Source organism: Pogoniulus pusillus, chromosome 7 (genome assembly GCF_015220805.1).
Source record: "Pogoniulus pusillus isolate bPogPus1 chromosome 7, bPogPus1.pri, whole genome shotgun sequence".
Taxonomy (NCBI): domain Eukaryota; kingdom Metazoa; phylum Chordata; class Aves; order Piciformes; family Lybiidae; genus Pogoniulus; species Pogoniulus pusillus.
Genome location: NC_087270.1, coordinates 1,104,146 through 1,123,926, shown reverse-complemented (window position 1 = coordinate 1,123,926; position 19,781 = coordinate 1,104,146). Strand labels below are relative to the sequence as shown.

The window sequence follows — 19,781 nt, the reverse complement described above, 5'->3', positions numbered from 1 at the left end:
GAGAAAGGCTCAACTTCACACCATGCCACAGATGCCACTTGGAGTAAGTGGATGGCTCTAATAACTTGGAGAGCTAGGATGGGGAGTCTTGAACACCCAGGCATTGTGGAGGTCATTACCAACTGGCCAAAGGGCACTGACTTCAGAAAACCAGCAGAAGAGAAGGCAGTGGTGTGTGCTGAGGCAGTCCCCCTATACAATGACTTTCCTGATAATGAAGAGATACGGTCTGTTCACAGATGGATCTTGCCATCTTGTAGGCAGTAGGTGGAGATGGAAGGCTGCCATCTGAAACCCTTCACGCAGAGCTGCAAAGGCAAGAGATGGAGAAGGCGAATCCAGCCAATTTGCTGAGGTAAAATCCAGCCAAATAGACCTGGACTGGAAACATAAAGGTGAACTGTTCTTAGCTTGGTGGGCACATGACTCTTCTGGCCACCAAGGAAGAGGTGTCACATACCAACGGGCCTGTGACAGGTCAGTGGACATACCCATGAATGCCATAGCACAGGTTATCCATGACTGTGACATCTGTGCTGCCATAAAGCAAGCTAAGTGTATAAAACCTTTGTGGTATGGGGAGGCCTGGCAGATTGATTACATCACTCTGCCTCGATCTCGCAGTGGCAAGCAGTATGTGTTAACCATGATGGAGGCAAGCATGGGGTGGCTGGAAACCTACCTAGTACCTCGTATCACTGCCCGTAACACCATTCTGGGCCTGCAGAGTCACATGCTGTAGAGACATGGTATCCCAGAGAGAACTGAGTCAGATAATGGGGCCCATTTCAAGAATAACCTCGTAAGCAGCTGGGCAAAAGAGCATGGGATAGAATGGGTTTACCACATCCCATACTACCCACAAGCTGCAGGAAAGATTAAGTGTCACAATGGCCTGCTGAAAACCACCCTGAAAGCTATGGGGAGGTGGAACTTTCAAAATTTGTAAGAAACACCTATCAGAAGCCACCTGGCTGGTGAATAGCAGGGGGTCAGTCAACAGAGCTGGTCCTGCTCAATCTGCCCTATTGCCTATAGCTGAGGGAGATGGAGTTCCTGTGGTCTGCAAAAGGAATCTACTGGGGAAAACTGTGTGCGTTGCTCCTGCTTCTGGCGGTGGCAAACCTATCAAAGGGGTAGTATCTTCTGAGGTCCTGGTCACACATTCTGGGTAATGCTTGAAACTGGTACTACTGAGTGTGTTCCCCAGAGAAACCTCATTCTGGTAGAAGACGTCAAGTCTCAGAGTTGATAACATGTAATCTTGTGTAATAGTTGTATAATAATTGTAGAATAGTTGTAAGTGGATATAAGTTTCATTTCTAGCTACACCATCACCACAACACATCCAACAGAATCCACACCACAAAAGCAGCAATCCAGAGGAATTCTACAGCAGTGCACCATAACATGGAGTCCAATAGAATTGTGCACCTGTTTTTCCTGATGCTGTACAGAAAAGACTGTTCCTGATGTTTCTCTCCAGAGGAAAAAGACTTTTCCTGAGTTTTCCCACAAGAGAAAGAACTGTTCCTGTTTCCCTGATTCTTCCTTCATGTTCATGTCCTGCTCACACCTCACCTCACCAACCTCTCCCAGAGAAGCACATTGCCTTGGGATACAGCCGGGGACCAAGAAGGACTTGAGAACTTTTAATCCATGGACACATTTTCCTATCTTTGGAAAAGGAGACTGTCTGCAGGAAGGTGGAAATGGTCTAACCAAGGGGTGGAATGTACAGGGTTAACCCTCCTGGGAGAATGGTCTTGACCCTGACCCTGACCCGAGGTGGTCTTGATCCCTCCCTGGGGGTGGGTCTGAACACTACCAGGTGTGGTGGCTAGCCCACTCCCACTTCCTAAGATCCATAAAAGCAGGGAGACTTCCTGTTGCTCTCTCTCACCCTGCCTCCCTGCTCACCAGCAACCACCATCCTGGTCCTCTTTGTTTTACTATGTGGCCATCACTCATTTAGGCAGACAAACCATTGCCATTGGTTATATTTACATATTTTGTATCTTGTTTTCCCTTCCCTATACCTTTGTAACTTCCCTACCTCATATACCTTTTATTTATTGTTAAACTTTTCTTCTTTTAACTTCCAAATTGGAGTGAGATTATTTATTTGGGTGTGCTTAACTTTTCCTCTCTCTACATCTAATTCCTTTTCTTTGGGAAAGAAGGAGGAAGAGGGAAGGGCATCCTATAAATTGTTATTGGTTCTATCAACTGTATTTGAATCTCTGGGAAATTTGAATTAGAACCAAGACACCCTACTGTTCTGTGATCATATAAAGCACATTTCCAATTAACAACAACAAACTTCATTAACTTAGGAGAAGCTAATGTCTTACTGAGCTGATATTAGACATTAGATTAATAGCATGTTTCACTTTTTCCCTTTTAAAAGGCTCATTTTCACTCAGGAAATGTTCACCAGTACAGAATTTGCCACAACATACAGCTTGGATTCCTTGGACAAGGAAAGTACACAAATGGTAAAGGCAGGAAGGGACCACTGAGGTCACCTCATCCAAGCCCACTGGCTCAGGAGGGTCACTGAGAGCACCCTGGCCAGGCACTGTTCCAATTGATTTTCAGAAGAGACTACCAAGAGTGATCTTTCTTCCTCCCTCAGCCCTGTTTGTGTTTCTGCATATGTCTGTGACCTACTTTGAAACAATACTCCAGAACACACAGGAGACAAGCTGGCTCCCTTCAGCTCTGACTTGTAAGGTGCCTCTTTGCAGGGCAGGGGAAGCCCATAGCAGCAACTCTGACTTTCCCTTTTCTGTCATCTGTAGGATACCAGCTGGTGTCTGCTCTGCAGCTCCCTAGCTGCCTTTTTGGCCTGCTGCTTTCTGTTCAGACAAACAGACAGACCACAATCTAATAGTGGTTTGTATTAGTGGCAATTAGTAGACAGCAAAATGTTTCTCTTCTGCACAAAAAGGCCTTTGAAACTGAAAAATACGAAGATGACAACTGTCAGTCATGTACATGACACTTCCATTCTACACAGAGGTGAAGTATTTATGTTTCTGAGGTTTATAATTTGCAATAAGGTGTCTTGTAGATGCATTGTTTTATCATAGTCAATATGAAAAAAAATAGAGACAGTGCCTGATCTCCCCAAAGCCTTGTAACCTAGAAGATCATAAACAGTAAGAAAAGAGCAGAAGTTGGGACTACAAAGAAGCAAGATGACACAAGACAGTGGGACTACTTAACAGCTAGTTAACCAACTGCTTAGCTAGTGACAGAAAGATTCACAGATTGCATCGGACTGGAAGGCATCCTGAAAGCTCATATTGCCCAACATCTGCAGTCATCAGGGACAACTCTAACTAGATCAGGCTTCCCAGGAACACATCAAGTCTGATCTTGAATGTCTCCAGTGATGGGGCCTTAACCACGTCCATGGGCAACCTGTTCCAGTATTTCACAAGTCTCATTGTGAAGAGTTTCCTCCTATATCCTAAATTTCCTCCTATAACCTAAATTTCCCCTGCTCCAGTTTCAAACCACTGCCCCACATCCCATCACCACAAGCCCAGCCTCCCTGTAGGTCCCCTTCAGATATTCAGATGTAGCTCTAAGGTCTCCCTGGAGCCTTCTTTTCTTAAGACTGTACAGTCTGAATTCTTTCAGCCTGTCTTCATTGAAGAGGTGTTTCAGCCCTCTGATCATCTTTGCAGCATTAGCTTCCCAAAATCTGAAACTTGGCATTATCCCATACTTGGTACAGACCTGCTGCCCACAATCAACCATCACTTCTGAGCTGGAGATCAGAACTATCAAAATTTTAAAAAACCACCAGGCAGCCATCTCCAAAAAGGAGACATTCATTGCTGTTCTCTCACCAGTGAACTTACATCCTCTACCAATCTTTTTCAGAATGTACTCAAGCCAGAAATTAATGTCCCTTGAATCCACCATAGAATGGCTTTGGTTGGGAGCTTAAGAGATCGACTGCTCCAAGCTCCCTTGCTGGGGAGGGACACCTCTCAACTAGACTTAGCTGCTCAAGGCCTCATCCAACCTGCCGTTGAACACCTCCTGGGAAGAGGCATCCACGATCTCCCTGGAGAACCTATTCCAGAGTCTTACTACCCTCATACTGAAGAGTTTCTCCCGAATATCCAGTCTAAAACTATTCTCCCTCAGCTTCAGAGCATTCTCTCTTGTCTTATTGCTAGACACCCTTATGAGAAGTCCCTCTTCAGCCTTCCTGTAGGATCCCTTTCAGTATTAGAAGGCAGCTCTATGTTTTTCTCTTCTTATGGCTGAACAACCCCAGCTCCCTCAGCCTATCCTCATAGCAGAGGTGTTCCAGCCTTTCATCTATCTAGCACTGCAGAGTGTAGATACCTTCTTGAATGCTGGGCTTCTGTGGCATGTTGAGAATATCTTCAGCATGTGGTTTACAAAGCCCATGGAAAGGCCTTAGCTCAAAACACTCTTGAAGCAAGGAAACATTTACTTGAGAATGTAAGCTCATGAATCCTACTGCAGTGTCACCATCCTGGAATACAAAAGCAGTGTTACACATGTAAAGGCTGAGCGTGGAATTTTAGTTCAGGACAAAATAAAACAACAAAAGAAATTTCTGGAATGTGAATTTAGTATTCCGTCTCTGGCTGTGCATGACGGAAAAGTACAAAGGAACTAGTTCAGCAAAAGTCAGAGATACATTTTTTTTCTTCTGGTGTGTGTATTAGAACCTCTATACTAGATAGTATAATTCTTTTGTCAGCTAGGTCTGCAAGAGCATTAGGACTATATAGTCTCTATATGGCACATATATATATATATATATATATATGCCCTACAGTTTCAATGAAAAAATCTGTTACAGTAAATTAATAAAATGCCTTTACTTCATAACTCCAAAAAGTGTAATTTGTCTTCAACTTAAAAGCAGAGATAAAGCAAAATCTGGTTATAGACAGCCATGATAGATGACTAATTACTAAGCACTGCTTTGCAATCAAGTTGTGCTGCAATTGCAAAGTGTATTTTGTCTTCTTATGACAGTGATTCATCCAAGAAAGCAATTATATAAGGATATAAACAGTATCTAGCACCATATATAGTATGTGTGGGACATATTACTTGCAGCAATAGTAAGCACTAAATATTTTCAAGTTCTGAACAAATTTAAGAGCTTTCAAAATAAATAAATAAATGAACACTCTGGCAAGTATGAAACAAACAAGGTCTCTGCAGTGCTGAACTGCCACCTTACTCTGAGTGTTTGACTCCTGCTGAAAGTTGTCCAGAAAGTTGCAGTCTTCAGAAAGAAATATGCTCTGAAAAAGGAGAACTGACATGCTGGAGAGTTTTTGGCTTTAAACTAAGACAAATGCAGAAGGAGCTCTTCAGTTTTTAGTGCTAGATACAACTTTCTGGTGAAATGCACAATCAAAATGAAAATGCAGTGGCTGGATGTTTATAGCTGTTTTGTTAGGCCAGCAGCACTCCAACAAAAATAAAAATCAAGAAGTTTAATATTTCCCCTCCATCCTGCAACAACAAGTGATTGTTTGCCTTGTTTGCGTAACCAAACAAAAGCTAGGGCACTGCAGTTGTCTGGCTGCTCTGTAATTTTGGGCCCAAGACTCAGCAGAGGCTGATTAACCAATCCATCTACCATATGTGCAAAAAGAGGTTGCCAGCTTCGTTCTCTGGAGGGAAAATTGGCATCTCTCTGGGCTCGCATGAAGGTGCCTTTCCAATCTGTGGTGGCAGTGGCAAGTATAAACTACGAGGGGCTGAAACACCTTTTGCTGGTATTACAGTGAGCTCTAAATATACAACTGAAATGTATTATTTATAAAGATGTAATGTGCTATTACACTAATGGTTTATTGTTTCCCATTTGGCTTTTGATGGCAGTGATTACATGTTAAGGTTTTACAAAATCGTTTGCTTTGGAAAGCACACTCCTGGAATTAAGTAGGTTATGTTGCCTAAGCTTACTATGCACAATTACTAACACATAAAAATCTTAACAGGAATTTGCAGCAGGATAACTATGACCACCTCCTTCTTAGTTAAATTAATTGCTGGGTTTGTGTCTTCAACTCAACAAATCAAAAAAAGACCAAAACCTTACTGCCTCAGCCAGGAGATGGAAAAAAATCCACATTGTTTTTAACTGTAAAAGCATTACTGGCTATTGGCCTTCACATGAAATATTTATTGTCACTAGGAATGAAAACTGGGCATCTATAATGCAAAATGCCAACAGGGTTTCTTCAAAATGGTCTGTTCCAACCAATTGGAAAGAATCTACCCAGTCACTGAGAACTGCTGCTTCATTTGCTTAATAGGTGACCTGCACCCACAGAAAGGAAAGACACAAAATATGTGGTGGAGGGCACTCCATGTGATCCTAAATTCTACCTTACAGAAGTGAGCTTGGTCACAACAGTGTGTGCATTCACTCACAAGGGACATCACTGATGTTATGATCAGACAAACAGCTCATGGCAGACTGACCTCGCAGACAACAGCCTGGTTTTCTTCATCTTGATGTGCTATGAGATCACCAAGGAAATGCTCATTGTAAGTTTCTTTCAAAGTCTCACTCTGATGTGTCCAGATTGGTATGAGATCATCATAATCTTCCAACCTACCAAAAAAAAAAAAATTAGGTACTAAAAATTCTGCCAAAAAATCTGGTCTCAATACTTCTGCTCTACTCTTGTGGCATATAGACAACTCTATAAACCTGATCCAAAGCCTTTGCCCACAGATAATTTCACCTAAGATGTCTCCCCTAAGCTGGGATGTCCCCCCCTAAGCTGGGAGCCTCAGCACCAGAGCACATAGAGAACCATTTCCAAAAGCTAGCACAACCCACTTGAGATCTGGGCTGCCCAATGGAGATGCTTACCTTTCCCTGACAAAATCTGATTGAAATCCAGAAGAAAATAAGAGGGCAGCCCAGTTCAAAACTCTCTTGCATCTCAGGGCAGGCAGATCTAAGATTTAGGCCTCACTTAGAATTATACTCAGTGAGCCAAATCATCTGTTGGTTGGAGCTGCCAGAGATCTCAAAGAGTAATGCTGGTGCAACTTAAAAAAAAAGAAACAAGAAAAAAAGTGCCTTTCTGTAAGAAAGAAACAGGGTTGGGTGACTGTTATCATACATAGTAGCATGGGAATCATCTGGCAGAAACTGAGCCTCTGTAAGGTCAAGTTAATGCTTGAAAAAGATACGAAGGCCAAAGTGTAATTAGTCTATTCCTCTGCCTCATGAAGGGCTCCCTGCATAGGTGGGAACCTGACACAGACAGGCTTTAACTGTCTCTACTACTCCACTCTGCTGCTGGCACAAAAGCTGCCCAAGCCCATTCCCAGACACTCCTAGTTTCAGACTTATGCAGGCCTCATACTAGGTAGAGACAAAGACTCTTTCCCATTAAATCACTTTAGAAAAAAGTTAATTCTTAGCCAGGACCAGTGTTAAGTCTAAAGAACTTTGGGTGTTTTCACCAATGCAATGAGGGAATTCATTTGTCATGTGCTGTGATTGTGGCATAAAGACCAATGGCAGGCAATTCCAACACAGAGCAGTTTTCACACATTCACAGATTGCATCAGCTTGGAAGGGACTCTCAAAGCTTATCTTGTCCAAACCTCTCCAACCAGCAGGGACACCTCCAACTACATCAGGCTGCCCAGGGACGCATCAAGACTGATCCTGAAGGTGTTATAAATTATCTTAGGCAAAAACCAATCAGTACCAAAGACAAGATAAAATTTGTTAAAATGAAAGCAAGCAGTGTTGGGCACGAGGGGAGTCTGCCCTCTACCAACTTCTGCAACGAGCACACAACATTCTGTCTCATTTATACACTCAGTTTATGCATATGTATCAAGTATGTAAATGTAGTCCTTGAAATTCTTGCTACGCCAGAGATCCTTCATGCACCTGCGTCATTCAGTCTTCTCTGTGTGTCCTCCCAACTTTGAGCCCCTCCCAGCACAAGTGCAATAAAAACAAAACCAACAAAACCAAACCACCAGTTCCCATGCCTATTCTCCATTCCAGGGAGGCACATCTCCCCCCCATCCTTGGCTCCTCCCAACATGAATCGTGCTCCCATTTATCACAAAGGTCTCCAGGGGCAGGGCCTCAGCCACATCCCTGGGCAACCTGCACCAGTATTTCACTACTCTCATTGTAAAGAGCTTCCTTCTGATGTCCAACCCAAATCTTCCCTGCTTCACTTTCAAACCATTATCCCTCCTCCTATCACTACAAGCCCTTCTAAACAGTCCCTCTCTAGCCTTCCTGTAGATCCCTTCAGATACTGAAATATAGCTACAAGGTCTCCCTGCAGCCCTGTCTTCTCCAGGCTGAACATCACCAACTCTCTCAGCCTGTCACTATAGGAGAGCTGCTCCAGCCCTCTGATTATCTTTGTGACTCTCCTCTGGAGAGTCGATGTCTCTCTTGTGATGGGGTGTCAGAGCTGGACACGGAACTCCATGTGAGGTCTCACCAGAGCAGAGGGGCAGAATCACCTCTCTCAACCTGCTTGGCCACACTTCTTTTGATGCAGCCCAGGACGCCATTGGTCTTCTGGGCTGCAAGTACACATTGCTGGCTCATGTCCAGCTTCTCACCCATCAACACCCCCAAGTCCTTTGCTGCAGGTCTGCTCTCAATCTCATTGTCCCCCAGCCTGGACTGATACCGAGAATCGCCCTGTCTTACGTGCAGGACCTTGCCCTTAGACCTACTGAACATCACTGAGCGGCAGTGAAGCAGCGGTGCTCGGCTGACCTCCAGCGGCCGCGGCTGGGGCAGCCACGGGAGCGGTTCCGAAACAGCTCCCTTCGTTTAGAAATAAATCTTCTAAGTAGCGCTCCTTGCTTTGAAAGTGGTAAATGCTGTAGATACGTGTTTCTGAGCTTCATGAACACGACCTTCAGTTTTAGGAACATTTGTGTTTTGCTTCCAGCTCCCATCGCTCATGTTTATACGTGCTTGTATCATAGAATCACAGAATCACAAAGTGTTAGGGATCGGAAGGGACCTCTAAAGGTCATCGAGTCCAACTCCCCTGTAAAAACACGATAACCTAGGGTAGGTCACACAGGATCTTGAAAGTCTCCAGAGAAGGAGACTCTCTTAGCAGCTTGCTCCGGGGCGGGTAGTGTTGTGAAAACTCAGACCCACAACTCAGGATTAAAAGAATAAGACTCCAGCTGAAACATGCTGGTTGGTGACGTCTCTGCAGTTGATGACAGACACACATGACCTCGAAATAGAGCATTTTGCCTTTATAGCACTCTGCTTTACATCACAACATATCACAAGGCCAGACATCAAGATTCAGATGCCAATTCTGTACATGGAGAGACTGACCTAGCAATGAGGCTCTGTGTAAGCCCATTCATCTTCACACACACACACTACAAACAGCAGGAAAAGAACTATTTTAATTTTCTTCTATTTAATTATCTTCCACTAGCACCATAGTCTTTAAAATAAAACTCACACCACCAAAAATCCCCAAACACCCAACAGCTCTTTAATATAAAAACAGTACAAAATGCCTGTGCCATGAGAACAAGCATGATAAAAGCCATTCCATAGAGCTGCAAAGTGGTCAGCTCTTGTGCATATATGGAATAAACCCTATGATCTAGACAAGGTATCAGTACGAAACTGAAATACAGTATCTCACTGGACTGTGTTCTGGCACACAACAGATTTATTTCACATTAAAAGGTCAGATGGAGAACAGTTTCAAAATTGATGCTTAAGCAAAGTATCAGTTTACAGCTTCTTTTCCTGCTCCTTTATAAGCAAGGGAAAAGAGAACAGAGATTACCCTAATCTACTTGCATTGACCCAGAACATGTTGCTAGGCTGGTGGCTGGGGACAGCTTCCAGAGATAAGTTTCTAAAGGGCTCCATGGAACGTTACTATGGATGCCAGTGAAGTACAAAGGTGAACATAAAGAAAAACGAAAGGCAAAACGTCAAAGACAAATAGAATTCAGCTTATGCAGGGCATCTATTGATAAACAACATTCAAGTATAAATTTTGTATCACCAGACACTGTAATTGGAGAGAAAAAACACATTGGTTCCAAACTAGTTCCCTAATATAAAAATCCCAAGGTAAATACTTATTGTAATTCATAACAAACCACAGAAATCCCAGGCAAGATGGTATATAATAAATTCATAGGTTCATAGAACGGGTTGGATTGGAAGGGACCTTAAAGATCATCTAGTTCCAACCTCCCTGCTATGGGCAGGGACACCTTCCACTAAACCAGGTTGATTAAGGCCTTGAACACCTCCAGGGAGGTGGCATCCATGACCTCCCTGGATAACCTGTGCCAGTGTCTCACCACCCTCTCTGTAAAGAATTTATTTCTAATCTCCAGTCTAAATCTGCCCTCCTCAAGCTTCAATCCATTCCCTCGCATCACTACAAGCCCCTCTAAAAAGTCCTTCCCCAGCTTTCTTGAAGGCCCCCTTTAGGTACTGGAAAGCTGCTATAAGGTCTCCCTGGAGTCTTCTCTTCTCCAGTCTGAAAAATCCCAACTCTGGTAGCCTGTCACCACAGAGGAGATGCTCCAACCATTAACCCAGAGAGATCAGTACAGAGAAATGGAAGGGAGAAACTCCATTACCTTGCTTGGCGAATATGCAGCTGTGGGTGATACCAGTGCCTAGGGCACACCAGCAAGGTAACGTTTGTATTCACTACTGAATCTGGAGCAGCAACCATCTTTTCAAAGACATTTCCCATCTCTGGTTCTGTGAACAACAAAAATCTGTGAGGAACTCAGAAACTTCATTGTGTAAGCTTTTAAATAGTCACCAAAACTGAGGAAAGGGGAATTGTGAACTTAAACCATAGATGCCTTAATGCTCTAAAGTTTTCTATGATACACAATGAAGCTGAAATGACAGCAGTATAAAAATATGAAAGAAAGTGTCTCAAAGCTGAATATGCTTCAAATAGAGCAGGAATTGGTAGAATCAATCCCCTACAGAAATGGTAGTCTTATAACTAATGCTATATACCAATTGAAATTCTCTGTCAGGACTTGTTCTGCTGAAGGGATGTTGACATCTGCTGCTTACGTAGGTTTGAGATCATGAGATTTGAGATAGCTCTCATCACTTTAAGAATAAAATATTAATAATTCTTACCTAAATTTTCATCAGCTGGAATAAAAAGAAGTATAAACTGCAGCTCTGGAACTGTGATAAAAGCTCTCCTGGACAAATAAATAACTGTATTCAGTCTTTCATCATTACACCCAATCAGATACAGCAGCTAGGCATCTAATATACAAAACTCTGTCTCCAGTCTTCCTTCAGGAGTCCACATGGCTCAAAAATTAAAACGTTTGTGACAAATAAGATTACATGAAATTCATCTGGGCAGTTTTGACTACCTTATTTCTCTCCATTTCCTAATTCTTTTATTTCAAACATCCTCCTTTTCATATCAGTTCCCCAGTGGTGAAAAAATTGAAGATGTCAGATCTCTGATCTGGCATCTGGATAAGCAGGCTTGACATGACAAAATAACTGTCAATTCAACAGCAACAGCACCAAGGGCAAGTCACTGTTTATGTAACTGTATTCTGAGCTATACCAAATAACCTGAGCTGTGTTATGCTGAAATATTGAGCTAACACAGTAATATACTGTGCTGTTTGTACCACAGAGTTCACAGCCTTATCATATAACCTGTAGCTGACAAACTATGAAAGGGGAAAAGTGCTTTCTAGCAACTGCAGAGCTATTCCTGAGGAACACTGCAGCAAAGACACAGCTAAGCCTTAACACCGTCTGAGAGGAATACTTGGGACTCTCACAGCTTCTTTTCAAAGCCAACAGGGCACATTTGACTAACACGATGATATGTTTTATTACCTTCCCCAAGATACATAATTTCAATCCAGTGATCCCCTTCAGGCGATCTGAAAATCTGGAGCCTCTCCAAATGATGTAGGAGAAGAATACACATCATTCACCAGGAAAAAGTGACATATGAACTCACCTAAGAACTTCTTGGGAACATGCAGCACTATACTCTTCTTTTGCCACAAAAAGATGCATGAACAATGTGTTTAAACGCTACAAATGAGGAATGAAAATCTAAATATCACGCAGCTAGCATTAAGTCAGTCCAAGCATTAATATGCACATTTATTTCCAAACTATATGATCTGCACTCAAAATGAGTAGTTTCACACATACAACTAACAGCAAAGCATGTGTGGATATGTGATAAGAAGACTTTTTTTATATCACGATTTGTGCTTCTGTAATATTTTTGCTTTACACTCAGGTTCACTGCTGTTTGACTGCAGCATACACACATCATTTCATATTGAACAGGATTCATTCCAGACTAGTAACATTTTCATTTAACCACAACAATTAACAACTAAATCCCAACAATATTTAATTCAACATTGAGCTGATAAAGACATTCTTTCTAGGCTTCAATAAAAAACTTAAAACCCTAAAGTTCGCATACTTCCATGCTCCTAAAATGTTTGGTTGTTGTTTTTTTTTTTTAAGGAGGAAAAAATTACAAAGTCTTAAAATCACTAGACACATTTTACATCCAAGCAAAACCAGGGCAGACTAAAAGACAACTTGATCTTCCAGGCTTCCACTTAATCAGAGAGACAATGACCTGCTGAAGTGGGACCAGAGGAGGACCATAAAGATGATCAGAGGGATAGAGAACCTTTCCTGTGAAGACAGCCTGAAAGAATCTGGGCTGTTCAGCCTGGAGAGGAGAAGGCTGCAGAGGGACTTTATAACTACATTTCAGTATCTGATGGGGATCTATAGGAATGGTAGGGAGGGACTGTTTAGAAGGGTTTGGAATGACAGGATGAGGGACAATAGTTTGAAACTGGAGCAGGGGATATTTAGGATGGACATCAGGAAGAAGTTCTTCACAATGAGAGTAGTGAAATGCTGGAACAGGTTGCCCAGAGATGTAGTTCCGGCCCCATCCCTGGAGACATTCAAGATCAGACTTCATGTGTCCCTGAGCAGTGTGATACAGTTTGGAGGTGTCCCTGCTGACTGCAGGGGGATTGGACCTTTGAGTGTCCCTTCCAACTCAATGCAATCTGCAAATGTGTGAAAGCACTAACAAAGGAAAGCGCTTCTGCTGGAATGGAAAGGGCTAATAACTCAGTTGTTTTCTCTTGCATATTATTTTCAAGTGCTGAGTTCAATGGAGGTCTACCTCTAGGTGAAATATTTCTGTAAAAGACATTTTAAATGGAAAAGCTTGAGATCTTCTGAATGGTTTAATACTCAACTAAAATGTCACAGCTAGAGTCTCCAATAAATGTCAGTGACTTCAATGCAAGAACAATTTGAATAGGGGTTACAGTGTACGCACCAGCACAAAGACAATAGGCTGGTGGTATGAATACAAACAGCAAAAGTCATGCCTAAAAAAACTTCTGTAATTTGTTAAATGCAAAAGAAAATGAAAGAAAGAGGGGGGAAAAAAAGACTATTTTATTCAGGATATCCTAGAGGAGGCAAGATTTGGCCTGTAAATGTTTCTGAATAGTGATGCTATCCAGGCAATCCTGTAAAGAACCTTCACCAATTAAATTCTGCAAAAGTCAGTCCCTAGTGTACCCATTTGAACTACCTTATCATTTCCATGCTCCAGGAAGAGGACTTGTCAACTACACTTTTAGGAAATTCTATTTTCAGAAGGTCCCTGAAGCACATCTGCATGGATTTAATCTGCAGTTACCTGGCAATATCCTCTCTAGTTATAACCCAGAAGAGGTTCAGTTGGTTTGGCAGTGCAGAAACATAAAATCCAGAAAATAAAATTCAGAAAATAATCTGCATTATGAAAAAGAAAACTTCTGTTCCCAAAGTACTCTTCACTTCTGTTTATGAACAGCAATTCCTAAAAAAATCAAGCTTTATGTTGTCTGTGTTCCCCCTTTGTGTGCCCTGCAGCCTGCAACTGACAGCATGGCATAACCCAAGAGGAGCAGCTGCAGCTGCAGTGAATGAATGAAGTGGCTGTGCCTTCAATATGCCAGTACACAAAGTACTGCTCAAGTGACAAAGAAAACAGATTACAAGAAAATTACATGGATTTTTTTTTCTATACTCCCTTCGGCTGTAATAATTTTGCTCCTTTTAACAGCACACAGCATTTTCAAATACAATTGATGTATTTGTTGAGTTTTCTGCAAGCCATAACTTCAGGTTCCCCAGAAGAACCTTAGAAAACTGATGAACAAAGTAACTAGAGACAACATCAGTGCTGCCAATTTCTCCTTAAGCCATGTGCTGCCTAGATTTTGAGTGCTCATGGTTAACATAGATTCAGATTGCATTGGTTTGGAAAGGACCTTCAAAAGTCATCTTGTTCACATCCTTGCAGTCATGAGGGACACTTCCAACTACACCAGGCTGCCTAGGGACACATCATGCTGGATCTTGAATATCCCCAGGGATAGGGTCTCAGCCTGTTCCAGTATTTTACCACTCTCATTACAAAGAACTTCCTGCTGATGTCCAACCTAAATCTCCCCTGCTCCACTTTCAAACCATTGTTCCTCATCCAGTCACTCCAAGCTCTTCTAAACAGTCCTTCCCCGGCCTTCCTCTAGGTCCCCTTCAGATACTGATAGAAAATTGCAATGTCTTCCTGCAGCCCTGTCTTCTCCAGGCTGAACAGCACCAACTCTCTCAGCCTGTCACTATAGGAGAGCTGCTCCAGCCCTCTGATTATCTTTGTGACTCTCCTCTGGAGAGTCGATGTCTCTCTTGTGTTGGGGTGTCAGAGCTGGACACGGAACTCCATGTGAGGTCTCACCAGAGCAGAGGGGCAGAATCACCTCTCTCAACCTGCTTGGCCACACTTCTTTTGATGCAGCCCAGGACGCCATTGGTCTTCTGGGCTGCAAGTACACATTGCTGGCTCATGTCCAGCTTCTCATCCACCAGCACCCAAAGTCCTTTTCTGCATGGCTGCTCTCAATCTCATCATGCCCAGCCTGGACTGATACCGAGAATCACCCTGACTTACATGCAGAACCTACTGATCATCATATTTGTCATCTTTTCCCAATCATAGGACCTAGCTCTGAGCTGGACTGAATGAAGGGCAGCATTTGAATTCTGAACTCCTAGATGCCTATTTTTAGTCCATAATTCTGGTAATTCATAAACTTGACTAAGAAGCCTGCATGAAAACTGCCACCATACAAACCAGAATGCAGCAATCTCTACACCACCACCAAACAGCTTACTCCAGACTCAAGATGCTAATGTCAGCACACTTTTCACAACTGAGCCTTCAATGGAAACTCAGCTAAGTCACACAGTCTACTTACAGTACATTTATTGTTGATGTAGTTTTCATCTAAGAATGATTCCCATTCAGACTGATCAGTGACATTCCGGTTTGGATAATCCAGAAAGGCAGCATGGGCTATGACCTCATTCTTTTCATTGCAGAGTGTCAAAGCAAGATTTGATTTTTCTCTGGAAAACAATTTAAGCTTTTAGAAGTTCAATAAACTACACAAATAAAAATGACTGTGTTAATTTAACCCATTAGAATAGGAAAAATAACCATGGTTAAACACACTGCTAGGGCTGAAACCTCAATAAAACTCCATTACCTCTTAACTTGACATTAATGGCTCAATTCCTGATGTTTACGCAGTATACTCTGACATCATAACAATTCACATGAGTTTTCTAACTCTCAATTATTTTGCAACTTAAATGTTCCCTCTTCTGTGTGTGCTTCTTTATCCATCTGTGTTTTCCCCAAACAGCTGATATCCAAGACATCTACTACTAAGTCAAGTGTAAGAACCTACTGAAGTCATCAGCATTCCAGTCTGCTGTACTGCTTATCACTGCACAAAAAGATGAAGCACAGCAGGCTCATTGCTACCCCCAGTGATGAAGGTATGGTATCAGAGAAGTTCCACAACCACCCACTTCCACCAAGGGCATTGCCACACCAGCAGCTAGGAGACAGATGTCAAAATACAAGAATATTAGGAAACTAAGGGGCAGGAAAAAAAACATGTTGAGAGAAATTTAATGGTAGATAGAGTCTGTCTCCCAAGGAAGGATAAAGAGATGAAAACCCAACTCTTTTAATTAAGAGGAACTGGGAAAGAATGAAAACATGCATACATACACGGGAACCAAAATTGAATGATCACAACCACACAGTACAAACCCTAGTCCCTGCCTCTCTACTTCTATCATATTTGAACAGGCAAAAAGATTCTGTTTGAGGGAGCAGACAGCAGACATTGGAAACTGATGTAGAGATGAGAGAAGTGATGCAGAGAAAAGTGACTTTTTATGCTGTTCATAGAAAGAAAATCCATTATGCCACACCATCCAAAGGCTGAAAATGTCGACTGTCATTAAAAATGCAACAGTTTCCTGAGGTTTCCTACAAGACAGATAATGTCTCTAAAATGAATATTACTTACAAAAGGTACACAACATCAATCCATCCAAAAATGACTTCTGTAAAATGGCTGAAGAGGTTGACAATATCTGAAACATCACAGGATTCTGTTCTTCTGGCACTGACCGCTTCTGCATTTCCTCCTGAAGAGGTGATTGGAGTCATCTTACAGATGCAACAAGAAAGAAAGAGAATATTGCTGGAATCCATTGTTCAATATAGTTACTTGAAATGGGCTTTTATGAAAGCTATAGAGAGGTGGAGCTCAGATGGATTTAAGTGCCCCTACACAAATCCTCACTGCCTACATACAGCATGAAAACAGTGTCCATGGGCAAATACAGCAGGCAGTCATCCCTCTTGCATACATTCTACATGCTGCATAGCAAATATGTTCTAAATAGGCTACAAATTGCTTTTAGATCTATTAATTCACAGGCCTTTGCCAACTGTCTAGCAGAAGAGTGGCCACTGTTAATAACTTCAAACTTAATTGCTTTAAGTCTGCAGGGTTGGATCATCTGCAGACCATCACTGGTGAAGAATGTTCTGGTAATGTTAATCAGCAGCTTCAGGTGAGTTCAGTGTATTTTTTTCAAAACAGCTCCTCCAATTTCTTTCAGACAACAGTGAGGCTTGCGTTTCAGAAGGAATTGTAAAGATCTACAGGTTTCCCACCTGGAGGAGACATGTTTTTTGGTTTTTTTTTTTGGTGGCTCCACACACAGAATTAGCCAGATCCAAGTGATTTATTGACATATCTTGCAATTTCAGAACATAGAGGGGTAACAGGCATTGAGACAATCTGTGACTATAAATTAACAGCTCATTTATCTTTCATCTGTCTTGATACTTGGTATTGTAGCTTGCTGTGGTACAAGAAAGAGTTAGCCATGTAAACCAAAGTGACCAAACACAACAGTTTTCTGCAATTTCTTAAACATATTAGTACAAAACATAGCATTTCTAACTCCAAGTCTAAATAATCAAAACATCTGGACAAACACAATGCTTTTAACAATCTAACAAACACAACAGCTCCAAAACCAGATGTGATTCCCATCTATTAGGCCCCACAGTTCCCAACTAAAATGGAATAACAAAAGAAATCTTGAATTTTATACCTTTTAAACATACTGGTACAGGTGACAGTACAGGTATAGAATCACAGAACTGTTTTGACTGGAAAAGACCTCTAAGATCACTGAGTCCAACCATTGATCTAACACCACCATGGCCATTAAACCATGTCTCAAAATGCCATGTCCACACATTGCTTAAACACCTTCAGAGATGGTGATTCCACCACCTCCCTGGATGGCCTGTTCTAATGCACAAAGAAAGTTTTCCAATATCCAATCTAAACCCCCCCTCCCCACCAGCACAATTTCAGGCCATTACCTCCTCTTCTATCACCTAATACTAGAAAGAAGAGACCAACTCACACCTCCCTACGTTCCTTTCAGAGAGCAATAAGGTCTCCCCTCAGCTTCTCCTTCTCCAGGATAAACTGCCCCAGTTCCCTCAGCTGTTCCTGATAAGGCTTGTTCCCTAAACCTTCATCAGCCTTATTCAGCCAGAAATCTTCACAGAACTTGTAGGAACTTGAGGTGGTGGAGTCACCATCCCTGGATGTATTCAAGGAACATGTGAATGTGGCACTTTGAGACATGGTTTGATGGCCATGGTGGTGTTAGGTCAATGGTTGGACTTGATTGACTTTAGAGGTCTTTTCCAACCCAAACAATTCTATGATTCAGATTAATTCAGCTGAAGGAAACGGTTTGCACGTTTTGGTTCTCACTTGTTTAAATGTGATGTGTTGCAAATATCACTTCCTTCTCTGCTAGCTCCCCTTGAAGGCCCTAAGTAGTCATGCAACTATAGCTGAGAGAATGCAGCATTCACACACTGAACATGCACCATTTTCAGAAGTTCCTACAGTAACAGGAGAGCAGCACAGATGAGACTTAGCCAAACAAGCATTTCTCTCTTGAACTAAAGCTTACAAGAGTTTCATCCCTGCCTCTTTAAACAAATACTCCTTTTTAACACAAGTGAGGTCTCTGTGTGGTATGCATTTTCTTATTTCTGTCTTAAATGACATCAAGCACATCTCTAGCACAGGTGTGCATTTCAGGAGACTTCTGCAGATACCTGACCACTTGGGGAGGTGGCAGGTGGCACCCACACGCTCCATATCTGACCAGACCCACAAAAAATTGCTCATCTTGGCAACAGAGGTGCAGCAGGTTGGCCCTTTCCCAAAGCACACAGGGGAAGGAGGCCAGATCCATGTTTTAAAGTTTGGATGGCCCAAAGAAAGGCTTTTAGGTTTAAGGACCAGGCAGAGGTCTCACCTGAGAGGGAAACCATCACGGGCAGTAAGGGCAGGGCAGGACAGGATTTTATCACCCACACTATTAACACCTCTTGGGCCACACACAGTTAGTGGCACACCATAACGTACACCCGAATCACTCCTACAACCATCAGTCCTCAGTCCCTCATAGAATCAACCAGGCTGGAAGAGACCTCCAAGATCATCCAGGCCAACCTAGCACCCAACCCTAGCCACTAGACCATGGCACTAAGTGCCTCATCCAGCCTTTTCTTGAACACCTCCAGCGATGGAGACTCCACCACCTCCCTGGGCAGCCCATTCCAATGCCAATCACTCTCTCTGCCAACAACTTCCTCCTAACATCCAGCCTGAACCTCCCCCAGCACAACTTGAGACTGTGTCACCTCCTTCTGTTGCTGCTTGCCTGGGAGAAGAGACCAACCCCCACCTGGCTACAGCCTCCCTTCAGGTAGCTGTAGACATCAATGAGATCACCCCTGAGCCTCCTCTTCTCCAGGCTAAACAACCCCAACTCACTCAGCCTCTCCTCGTAGGGATGCGTTCCAGGCCCCTCACCAGCTTCGTCGCCATTCTCTGGACATGTTCCAGCACCTTAACATCTCTCCTGAATTGAGGGGCCCAGAACTGGACACAGCACTCAGGGTGTGGCCTGACCACTGCCGAGTACAGGGGAAGAAGAACCTTCGTTGCCCTACTAGGAAACCCGCCCAGTGCCCCTCGCCCGGACCGCCGAGCCATTAGGGAGCGGCGGCCATCTGGCTGCGCCGGGCACTCACCGTCCTGCCGCGGTGGCGAGTGGCGGGTCCCGTTCTCGGCACTACTGTCGCGGCCTGGCTCGGAACCGCCTCCATGCAGCCCCGCTCAGCTCCCGCCCGCACCGGGACGCGCCGCCGTTACCGCGGCAACGACGCTCG

General features: G+C 43.0%; 1 protein-coding gene across 6 annotated transcripts in view; it reads right to left on the bottom strand.

The window, feature by feature from the left end:
* CFAP61 (cilia and flagella associated protein 61) overlaps positions 1 to 19,776 on the bottom strand; it is a 164,788-nt gene extending 145,012 nt beyond the window's left edge. For 2 of the 6 annotated variants that reach the window (XM_064145703.1, XM_064145702.1), the window contains exons 1-8: positions 19,644 to 19,776; positions 16,525 to 16,667; positions 15,397 to 15,547; positions 12,054 to 12,130; positions 11,195 to 11,262; positions 10,669 to 10,795; positions 6,505 to 6,637; positions 4,372 to 4,525 (exon numbers count right to left, since the gene is read on the bottom strand). In XM_064145703.1, the coding sequence (XP_064001773.1) occupies positions 4,372 to 4,525; positions 6,505 to 6,637; positions 10,669 to 10,795; positions 11,195 to 11,262; positions 12,054 to 12,130; positions 15,397 to 15,547; positions 16,525 to 16,667; positions 19,644 to 19,718 (928 nt within the window). In that variant the 5' untranslated portion in view covers positions 19,719 to 19,776. Of the gene's footprint in view, positions 1 to 4,371; positions 4,526 to 6,504; positions 6,638 to 10,668; positions 10,796 to 11,194; positions 11,263 to 12,053; positions 12,131 to 15,396; positions 15,548 to 16,524; positions 16,668 to 16,814; positions 16,929 to 17,626; positions 17,843 to 17,949; positions 18,027 to 19,643 lie in introns of those variants that run through there. The other 4 variants (XM_064145705.1, XM_064145704.1, XM_064145706.1 and 1 more) reach the window with 4 other exon arrangements.
* Positions 19,777 to 19,781: the final 5 nt, after the last annotated feature.